Source organism: Fusarium mangiferae, assembly GCF_900044065.1.
Source record: "Fusarium mangiferae strain MRC7560 genome assembly, contig: FMAN_scaffold004, whole genome shotgun sequence".
NCBI lineage: Eukaryota > Fungi > Ascomycota > Sordariomycetes > Hypocreales > Nectriaceae > Fusarium > Fusarium mangiferae.
Window position 1 is genome coordinate 1,629,293 of NW_024573924.1, and position 11,102 is coordinate 1,640,394.

Below are 11,102 nucleotides of genomic sequence, written 5' to 3' on the forward strand. Positions count from 1 at the left end.
GGTTATGACGCGGGATGGGGGACCGGATGGGAGGATAGCGAAAGGTTCAGTGAGTCGGGAGTATATTTAGGTAGGTAGGCAACGATATCATGGTTGAATGGCACAGCCGTCGAACCTGTCGTGAATATGTGTCGAGCTTGCTTCTAGAAGATTCAGCCTAGAAGCTCAGTCAGCGACGAGCGGCGGCCTGGTCTATTTTAGATGCTATTTGCCCAATGCCGCGTTCGGAGTTTGGAGATGCTTTGGTGGGGATGGGCTTTGAGGTGACCTCACCTTTGTCTGCAGCCGGGATGGCGATAAGATAAGACCAACTACACTGAGCAACTGCGGAATGCGCAAATGCGAAATGCCATGACCGCGCCGTGAGCACGATTATGCGCTATTTGAGGAGAGTCTATGCGAATGTACTCTCGTTTCATTCTGCGGAGTTTTATTTATTTATTTAAGCTCTTTTCTGAACCTTGGTGTGATACACTGATTAGAAATGCTGATATACAAAGTCTTGGTAAGTTCTAGATTCAGTTCTGTGATAAGACTCCGCCAGGCATACCTACCTCCGGGACATTGTCATTTTGAGAAATCTTGGAGTCCAATAACTGGTTTATTCGTATTTTGGTTAATGAGGTTTAATAAAATGTAATACTCTTATTTAGTCAAATAATGACGTCGTGAACAAAAGCCTTTCATCGTGAGGATTTGCGTATAGGTAGGCATTTAATCATATTATGGAAGAACTAGTCACAACCAGACCCATACCCTCATTATGACACGACATTTCCAATCATCATAAACGTTGCGTGATAGTCTTCCTATGGGCCCCGAGTCCTGTTGGGGTGGCTTCGTGTTTAAGATGACATGAGTCCCATGTAATTGCATAGGTAGAACGGCTTATCGATGACAGGAATTTTTGCTTGTTTTTGTCTCAATCCTAAATACTTGCATCTTTTCATCTTATACCTCTCATGTGACATCCGGAAATTGCACTGTCAAAGGAACCTTGACCCGAAGAATGTCCACTTGTTGAGTTCACGCGCCGCAATAATATTGTATGCCTGCCTTTGGCGGTGAAGAAACCAAGCATCATGGCATGCTGGATCTAATGAAGCGCCTAGCAATAGGTTCATATGCACGTCCGTTGCTTTGTACAGTGATACCCCGGCCGAAGCGACAAGAAAAATGGCATTCTAACTGCAAGTGGATCACTTTGAACAGTGAGACACTGAAGATAAGTCGTCATCGTCAAAATTAGCAAACACACACATCAAAAGCAAAAATTGCTTCCTCCCACAGTTTTCTCTGTTACATCGTAGCCTCTAGTAGGTAGCCCAGCTCAGCCCAGGCCAGTGACAGCCTGGGCCGTTTACTAGCTTCAACAGCGTGGCATAGTGTGGCTACCATCTCCAACAGTGACAAAAAATTCGAACGGTTTGCCTTTTCCAGCCCCGGGGGCGCCGCTTGTAACTTGGCCACTGCCGAGATGGGTGAGTAGGGCACGTGCCGTCCGTTCCTTATCACTGAACAGTGGGCTGGACTGCGACATCTGTTAGTGAAAGACCTCTTCGATACCCGGCAGCCTATCACTAGCAGCTTGCATGTACCCCACTTCCTCAAGGTGTCCATCAATTCTGGCAGGTTCACTCCACCAATCCCTCCCCCTCTACCATGACCAAATCAGCACAGTACGTACCCTTGACCTTAGGTCTACAGTGCAGCCAAGGCTAAGCAAAAAATATTCTATCACGACCGAAATTTCTCTTTCTTCCTTCTTCAACCACGAAACCAACCTTATTACTCAACCCCAAAACCCATAAAAGTCGAGTTAGTCCAGAGGTACGGTCTTCGTACTAGTTCTCTGTTTCTGCTCACTTCATTTCCACTCAGAATAAAAACACAAAAAAAAACTTGAAAAAACCCCCAAAAAACACAACCCACCAACACCTCTACTACCCCCTCACCTCATCTCACGACCTCTCTTCTCTCTTTGTCTCTCTCGCGACACCCACCGCCCGAGTGACTTTTCCTCCTTCGACGACTTCTTTCAACCCTGGCTTTGATTCTCTCGTAATCAAAGACTCTATAAATCGTCGCGCTGCATCGCTTTGTTCGTTGCTACGTCTTCTTTGTTCGCTCAAGGTCGAGTACCACGCGAACTTTCTCCACTGTCGGCTTCTTAAACAGGTATGCCTAGCCCTGCAATTCCTCTTCCTTTGTCTGCGACTCGATTCTCTCTCTCTCTCTCTCTCTCTCTCTCTCTCTCTCTTCTTATACCCAATATTCAAACTCACTATAATTGTCGAAGCGCTTGCTTGATTATTTGCTAACCTACTGCTCATTGCAGGTTTACTCAACCCTAGAAAACCGATATTCACAATGGCCGCCAACGCTGCTCCCGGCGCTGTTGACCAGCTCGCCAACGACCTCAACAACACCTCTCTCAACGGTGGTGATGCCAAGGCTCCTGCTGTCGACACCGGTGTCGCTGCCGCCGCTGACGATGCTGCTGCTCCTACCCCCACCTCCGCTGCTCCTCACCCCCAGAACTCTGCTTCTCTCTACGTCGGCGAGCTTGACCCCTCCGTCACTGAGGCTATGCTCTTCGAGCTCTTCTCCCAGATCGGTGCCGTCGCCTCTATCCGTGTCTGCCGTGACGCCGTCACCCGCCGCTCTCTTGGTTATGCCTATGTCAACTACAATGCCACTGCCGACGGCGAGAAGGCTCTTGAGGAGCTCAACTATACCCTGATCAAGGGTCGCCCCTGCCGCATCATGTGGTCTCAGCGTGACCCTGCTCTTCGCAAGAACGGCCAGGGCAATGTTTTCATCAAGAACCTTGATGTCGCTATTGACAACAAGGCTCTTCACGACACCTTCGCTGCCTTTGGTAACATTCTGAGCTGCAAGGTCGCCCAGGACGAGAATGGTAACTCCAAGGGCTATGGTTTCGTTCACTACGAGACCGATGAGGCTGCTTCCCAGGCTATCAAGCACGTCAACGGCATGCTTCTCAACGAGAAGAAGGTTTATGTCGGCCACCACATCCCCAAGAAGGACCGCCAGAGCAAGTTCGAGGAGATGAAGGCCAACTTCACTAACGTCTACGTCAAGAACATTGCTCCTGACGTTACTGAGGATGATTTTCGTGAGCTCTTTGAGAAGTTTGGTGATGTTACCTCTTCCTCCCTCGCCCGTGATCAGGAGGGCAAGAGCCGAGGTTTCGGCTTTGTCAACTTCACCACTCACGAGAGTGCCTCCAAGGCTGTTGACGACCTCAACGGCAAGGATTTCCATGGCCAGGATCTGTACGTTGGCCGCGCCCAGAAGAAGCACGAGCGCGAGGAGGAGCTCCGCAAGTCTTATGAGGCTGCTCGCCTGGAGAAGGCCAACAAGTACCAGGGCGTTAACCTCTACATCAAGAACCTCGATGACGATGTTGACGATGATAAGCTCCGCCAGATGTTCTCCGAGTTCGGTCCTATCACCTCCGCCAAGGTGATGCGTGAGACCCCCACTGAGGGTGACGAGGACAAGAAAGAGGAGACTCAGGATGACAAGGACAAGGAGAACAAGGAAGAAGCCAAGGAAGAGGCTAACGAGGAGACCAAGGAGGGCGAGGAGGCTAAAGATGATAAGAAGACTGAGAAGAAGTCGGACAAGAAGCTCGGTAAGAGCAAGGGCTTCGGATTCGTCTGCTTCAGCAACCCCGACGATGCTACCAAGGCTGTCGCTGAGATGAACCAGCGTATGATTAACAACAAGCCTCTGTACGTCGCTCTGGCCCAGCGCAAGGATGTTCGAAAGAGCCAGCTTGAGGCTAGCATCCAAGCTCGCAACCAACTCCGTATGCAGCAGGCCGCCGCCGCCGCCGGTATGCCCCAGCAGTACATGCAACCCCCTGTTTACTTTGCTCCTGGCCAGCAGCCCGGCTTCATGCCTCAGGGCGGTCGTGGTGTTCCTTTCCCTCAACCTGGCATGGGAATGCCCGGTGTTCAGGGTGGTCGCCCCGGTCAGTTCCCTGGTTACCCCCAGCAGGGTGGCCGTGGTGGGGTTCCTCAGCAGATGCCTCCCAACATGTACGGCTTGCCTGGCCAGTTCCCTCCCCAGTTCGGACAGCCTGGTACCCCTCAGTTCATGGCTGCTATGCAGGCCCAGCAAGCCGCTCTTGGTGGCCGTGGCGCTCCTCAGGGCGGCCGTGGTGGTCCTCAGAACATGCCCGGTGGTCCTCCCATGGCTGGCGGTATGGCTGGTTTCCCTCCTAACAACCGCCAGCAGGGTGGCCGAGGTGGACCTGGACGTAACGGCAACGCACCTCAAGGTGGTCGTGGTGCCGATGGTGCCGGCCCTAATGTGCTCCAGCAGCAGCTTGCTGCTGCTCCTCCCGCCCAGCAGAAGCAGATCCTCGGTGAGCTGATCTTCCCCAAGATCCAAGCCATTAACGGTGAGCTTGCTGGCAAGATCACCGGTATGCTTCTAGAGATGGACAACGCTGAGCTTGTCAACCTGTAAGTTTAACTCCTTTCCCACAAACCATGATCAGGCTCTAACATTCATCACAGGATCGAGGACGATGCCGCTCTCAAGGCCAAGGTCGATGAGGCCCTGGCTGTCTATGACGAGTATGTCAAGGCCCAGGGCAGCGAGGGCGGTGAGCCCAAGAAGGAGGAAGAGACCAAGGCTTAAGCCATTTTCCAACTTCACCACAATTCTATCATTTTCTTTTTTTCATGGTTATCTGACTGGGCAACCCCCTCCAATGGAACGACGAATGTCTCTACGAGGCAATTTATGGAACAATCAGCAACGAAACATGCTTTACGACCTTGTGTTACCCAACCCGAGGGGGCGCATTATGTACAGATAGAATTGGTTGCTATTTCTTCTCAGGAAGGGAGATTTCAAAAGTTTGGGGATTTTACGGTGGCTGGCTCTCGTCGCGAACCGTCGCTTGCTCACAGCAACGGCGTCGGCGCTTTCGGGAGAACCCACCAGGACGGCGTTGACGGTTTTCTGACACTCTGGCTGTTGGCCTATACCCCCTACCAATGGTTCTTGTTTGCAGGCATGATCAACGCAGAGGTTTTATGCGGTAAGGGTTTCTAATGAAAGAGACATGTTTAAGTTACTCTTATGTGTGCGTCCCGCCAACGTGAGAAAGGAAATATTCTTTCGATGTGATGCCTCGTACATGTAAATATCGTGAAAATGCTAACTTGTAAATTGAAACTAAGAGGTATAAAGTAGAGGCTATCCTTTATGCAATGACCCATGTCAGTGTAGATTTACCGAACGCCCAAATAATATTCCTGCTCTGTACTCACAGAACAGTGAGATCCAAAAGTTTGTTGGACAATCATATTCCAGCAGCAGCATAATCCTGCCGGGGCAAGGTGTCTAGATCCCTCAAACCCAACGGTATGCAAGATACTCTTGATAAGTGACTGCATTCCAAAGTCGCAAGGGAAAACTAGTCCTAAAGAAATCCAAGATGCAGTTTGGGGTCTCAAAGAATTCGTGTATCCTTAGAGGGGATTTACGACAACAGTGCCAGGCCTGTCTTCGATTGCATACTTTTTGCTGGGTACGCTACCAAACAGAGTCTCCATGACTTTACCCTTCTGCTGTTTCCTGACATCACCGAGGTAATCGCTCACATCGCTGAGACCACGAATTTGATCCTCCAATGTGAGTGTCGTAGAGTTGACGCCGCGAACAAGAGGCGAGACGAGTTTGCTGCGAAGAGTTTCTAGAGACGCTTTTAAAGTTAAAAGTTTGCCGTTGTGTTCAACAAGAATGCCTTTATTGCGCACTGTCTTCTCCCGGACGTCGCGTAATAGCAGACGATTCTGTTCAAATTTACGTAATTCAGCCGCTCTTGTTCCAAGGAGCCGCGTCCAGAGGCTCGAAAGCATATCGGCATGAAGTTCTTCCTGAGCAGACGATTCGCGAACAACAGTGCGAGCAAGATTCAGGAAGTGATGATCCACAGCTTCGAAAAGGGCGAATAGGGTGACGCTATGTTGTAGCTCAGCTTGGATGGAGTCTTCAAGGACAGAAAGAAACTCGGTGAAGAGGAGCTGCACCATGCGTTGCTCCCTTTGCGGATTTGAGAGGCCAAATATGTGGCTGGTCAAGCGACCAAGAGTGGTAGGAGAGCCGGAGGCATCCTCAAGGACATGTGCTTGTGAGAGAAGATTGTGAATGTTGTCGTAGGCTGAGGAGATAGTTGAAGGGGAAGGGGATGATTTGAGGCGGTTGAGGTGCATTTTGGCCCAATCCATGACGTTGAGGATGCTGCGATATGTTAGATTGGCCCAGATCGTTCCATCTCACGACTTACCCATCAATGTCACCATCGACTCTAGCAAAGAATTTGGTCATCTCAATGGCCAACGTCTTCATAGTCTCACTGAGAGCATCTAGGTCTGCCACGATTCTAGGAGCATCGCGCATATCACTTGTACGTACACTCTCACCGAGATCCCAGACAGCAACGCTTGTCGCCTGTAGATCATGTACTTGGGAAACAGCATGCTCGGAGTAATATATGAGGGGTTCGAATGAGCGAGCTAGTCCTGCAACTTTCACAAGATCGCCAACAGGACGTGGGGCAGCGGGCTGTAAGAGAGATTTGAAGACAGAGACAGAGAAGAAGGCAATGATGATGGTGGCGAAAGTTGTTGACCATGTCCTAGTAAGAGCTTTGTAGTGATCACTAATGAAGTTGATAGCTGTCTCAATGGGTTCAGTGCGATGCTGAACTTCGGCACGGACGGCAAAGCGGATGTCTAACATGTATTAGATATGTATCTGGGATCTTGCCACAACTTCACCTACAGTTATCTGACGTCGCTTCGTGTAAGCTGAGCTCTCTTGAAGGGCTTGTCTTCTCGTGGAGCTGAAACTGGATTGTGGGATCATCCGTTTTGTCAGGGCTCATACTCCTGCCTTTGCCTGGACTCTGGCTCCCCCTGGGTAGCCTCGTCCGAATGGCTCTCTCCAGGACGCCATCGTCCTCACTGTCATCTAGCTCAGGGGAGCTCTCTCTGAGCGTGCTCATCCCTCGGTGCGTAAAGTCCTGCTGAGGAGCTCTCCAGAAGCCACTACTCCGGTCTCCGTTTCCCAGCCTTCGCCACGCCGGTGGAGAGTAACCACCCGCGGAAGCGGTCTCCGACTCCTCGAGATCCCCTTCTGTCATTGCTGCTTCGCTGCGATGAGCTGAGTGCTGTGGCAGTGATGGACTTGGTGGGAGATCGAAGTCCTGTAAGCTGGCGTCTAGACCTTCGAGGAGATCCATTGTCGGTAGATCTTTTTGATGATGATGAGTCCTGGTGCGAATCCCGACGACGACGATATTCTACTTCTTGAAACTCAAGTTGTTTCTGCTTCTCGAGGAGAAGTCGTTGTTGTTGAGCTAATTGTTGTTGTTGGAGGTAATGGCGGCGCTGCGCAAGGACGATATCCTGCCCAGAGATGACGAGTTGCTGCTGATCCTCGAATACAAGTCCAGTAGCGGCATATGGTGGCTCCGGTAGAGCCTTTTCAGGTTTGGCTGGATGCCTTTGACTGTCTGTTGAGTCTCCAAGTATTGGCCTTAATATTGAAGCCAGCGATGGCAAGGGTATGCCCAGATTAGGAAATCGGCAAGCCAAAAGACGGGGGATGTAAATAATGGCAAAGAGAAGAAGCAGAGCAACAGTGATAAGATACGTGCTTGGAGCAATAGTGATGCTGACGAGCGAGACGTTGTTGTTGACTGTGAAGAAGGAAGTCATAGAGACGACAGCTGAGTGATATACGGCTTTCTCTGCCACTGAATTGACTCGACTTGTCGTTGAATAAGATAATGGGAGGTGGGGTTATGACAAAACGGTTGTGAAGTCTAAGGTTAATGAGTATCGAGTGTTTGGTATGATATGGTATGCACAGAATGATGATGATGACGATGATGATGATTGGATGGATGGTTACTGTAGAGAGGAGATAGAAGGGGCAAATAGAAGCTCAGGAACGATATTCCAAACTTCCTTGTGCAAGGGTACCTAAGGTGATATTTGAGTCTATATGGATGGATAGAAGAAAGAAGGAAAGAAGGATGGGGCCGCAGGTGCCTTGACCGACAGAGCAGCCTGGGAATGTGGATGAGAAGGGGAAAGGAAGGATGAAAGTTCAAGAACAGGAAGGAAGGAAGTTAGACATGAAACACAAGTGGTTATTCAGTTACTACCTGACATTTACTAAGACAATGATTGATGTACATCACTAACAGCTCCAGATAAACCACCCTTGCCTTATGGAACCCATCACACATTCATTCACTCACTCACTCACTCTTGCCTTTACTCACACATTCATCCGCAACTTCCCCTCCAAGACCCAAAATCAACGAGGCTGGGCCCTCCTTCCCTCCCCCTAGACAACGCATAACATCCAATCAAGCCCCGCCAACCGTGCAGAACAAGACCGTTTCTCGAGCCCCCCCGCACTAGTCTTGTTTCGGAAGCACTTAACGCGCCCGAAGCTGAACACGCGACGGTCACATGGTGCTTTTTGTTTATTGACCCCGAGAGATAAGACTATTTATTCCCTTTATAAGGTGATCCACTACGCGAAACTGGGACGTATTCACGACTCTATAACGTGTCTGTTTTGGAGGCAAATTCCGTCCGCATTTATAGGGCTCGCGACTGTGTTGTTTTGGGGCACGAGGACCAATAACACCGCAATTATGACTCGACGCTCACGCTCTTGATACGCTGGCAACGCTTTGTTGTTGATTGTGGACCATTTGTTACAAAAGTGGACCTGGTCTGTGTCTCTGGCCTTGATGGAGGCCAAGATGCGATGGTGGATGAAGCGGGAGGGATGAGGCGATGAGGCCATGGTATCTACAGTGACGAAAGGCCCAGGATCACTACAAAGATGCCTGATGCTCAGCTCATAGTTTGCTATTCTCCTCAAAATTCAGGCTGCAGCGGTTTCTGGAGTTTATATAGCCATCATGCATATGAACTGTAGTCTATCCTCACTAACAACTACCGCCGTCCTTTTCTTCTGATATACAATCACCTCATGCTCATACAAAGCTCTGTCAGCCTAGGTATAGATACAGCCACCATGTGATCCAGCAGTTACCCCAGCTCCCATATTTATGCATAATTTCCAGCATCGTTCTCGACGTTGGGGTTCTTCTCTTCGATGGCCAACTCACAGCACAGCCGTCCCAGAAACTCCATCCTTCTCATTGACGCCTTGAGCCTCATACCCCAGCCGATGCACTCAATTACTGGCTGGGCACACTGAGTGAACAGCTCAATCACCGTTTCTGTCGCCATTGGCTTCTGATCGTTGAGGGCGTTCTGCAGGTTCAAGCCGTCTTCCACCTCTACAACCGAGGGCCTCTCTGTTCCCTTCCACGGAAGTGGAAATTCCTCACAGAGCATATCCACAGCCAACGACTCGGCGAGCTTGGCATCCCAAGTCTCTGAACCCGTGAGGTTTTTCCACGACTGGGCGAAACACACCGGAACACTGTTACTCCAGACTCGAGGGCCATTGTGGCGATTATGTACGTCGTACATGGCTGTGCCCTCTTCTATCAGACCCCACCATACGACGAGCTCGGTGTCTGTATCATCAGCTCCAAGGAATAAGACTCCATATATGGGGTTTTGTGTTGGTTTGTTGGCGAGCTTGCCCGCTACGATGTATCGCTGAGATCCGGTATAAGCCGCACGCTGCTTAAGCTCACGGTCTTTGAGAGTCATGTTGACCTTGAAGGGAAAGCTTCCTCGCAGACGAGCATCTGGCTCGATAGAATCCGACTCAAGCAGAATTGTCTCCGTCTTGAATTCAGGTTTGTATTCAATGGAACATATTGCTAAGGCTGTCAGTTCATTATCCACACGAAAACACAATAGTTGGCCATTCTCACCGTTCCTATCACCACCGGTATCCAAATACCCGGACTTATTCTGATCGTGTTCTATAACCATAATCACGCTTGTAGGATCTCGCCGAAAAGCACCTCCAGCATAAGGACTCTCACTGAGAATTATAGCTGGTCTGGAAAGAGTATCCGGAGACAGACTGCAGTCGAGGACGGCCAACCACCGATCGTTGGCTTCCTTGAGTTCTGTCTTGTCATGATTCCAACGCGTCAGTTTGCACGGACACTTCCACACGCGAAGGACCAGTCCTTGATCTGTCAACCTGACACTAAACAAGCCCGAGTCTTCTTGTCCTGCATATGTGCGGAGGTTAAAGTTGGCTGGGCTGTCAGCGAGGAAATGCATTCGGTGGGTATTCTCCTCAGGCTTTCGAGACAAGGGCCATCTCCAGACAAGTATAGACTGATCCTGCGACTTTTTGAGAACTTCTTCCTGCAATCTCAGAAAGGCCCTGGAGCCCTCGCCATATAATATGGGCATGTTGACTCCAAAAATTCCGAGCAAAGAGTACGCTACATCTTCAACTCGCGTCGTTTCCCTGTGGGCCATCCAGCCCATCCTTGTGGCCACGTTTTCACGCTGGAGCTTGACCGATATCTTGCGATCCTTTTTCCCTTCGGGCCTGACCAAAAACAATTCATCAATGTCTGTAATCTCCTTGATTGTAGAAGCCAAAGTATGTCGGTCGCCGACGGGAGTCCAATTGTGATCGAAGAATTCCACCTCATCAGGCGCGATCAGCTCCTGTAGTGTCCATCCACGCGTGAACCAACGACTCTGCTTCAGGCCAGACGTCAATCCGATGCCCACGGCGTGTAGAAAGACATCTGTGAGGTAGACGTAGCATATATCCGCGTTGTTGTACCAGCGAAACATAGAGTTGATGGCTTCTGAGAGCTCAGCGCTGCTGGACTTGTCGATGCAGCAAGTATCGATCCAGAGATGGTTGAGCCCGCGGCTGAGAGCCTTTTCGCAGGACTGCACTATCTTGCGGTAGCCAGCACCATTCTTTTTCCGAATCTCTTCCATGCGCGTGGGATCCTGTATGTCACCGAAAAGGACCTCATCTGTACCCCACGTATGAGACAGGATGGCGTATTTTTCGGACCCCTCTTCTAAGCTCTCGAGCTGTAGCGTCTTGGTATTGAGAAGTCTCAT

General features: G+C 50.2%; 3 protein-coding genes across 3 annotated transcripts; 1 reads left to right on the top strand and 2 right to left on the bottom strand.

Moving 5' to 3' along the window:
• Nucleotides 1-2,370: 2,370 nt before the first annotated feature.
• FMAN_09099 (putative PAB1-mRNA polyadenylate-binding protein) lies at nucleotides 2,371-4,677 on the top strand (the record flags this gene model as incomplete). Its single annotated transcript, XM_041829901.1, has 2 exons — nucleotides 2,371-4,499; nucleotides 4,554-4,677. 2 exons carry the CDS (start codon nucleotides 2,371-2,373, stop codon nucleotides 4,675-4,677), a joined length of 2,253 nt encoding a protein of 750 aa, XP_041680618.1.
• Nucleotides 4,678-5,516: 839 nt separating this feature from the next.
• On the bottom strand, nucleotides 5,517-7,291 carry FMAN_09100 (uncharacterized protein; the record flags this gene model as incomplete). Its single annotated transcript, XM_041829902.1, has 3 exons — nucleotides 5,517-6,288; nucleotides 6,335-6,782; nucleotides 6,832-7,291. The coding sequence occupies 3 exons, from the start codon at nucleotides 7,289-7,291 to the stop codon at nucleotides 5,517-5,519; spliced, it is 1,680 nt and encodes a 559-aa protein (XP_041680619.1).
• Nucleotides 7,292-9,143: 1,852 nt separating this feature from the next.
• FMAN_09101 (uncharacterized protein) lies at nucleotides 9,144-11,102 on the bottom strand (the record flags this gene model as incomplete). Its single annotated transcript, XM_041829903.1, has 2 exons — nucleotides 9,144-9,874; nucleotides 9,929-11,102. 2 exons carry the CDS (start codon nucleotides 11,100-11,102, stop codon nucleotides 9,144-9,146), a joined length of 1,905 nt encoding a protein of 634 aa, XP_041680620.1.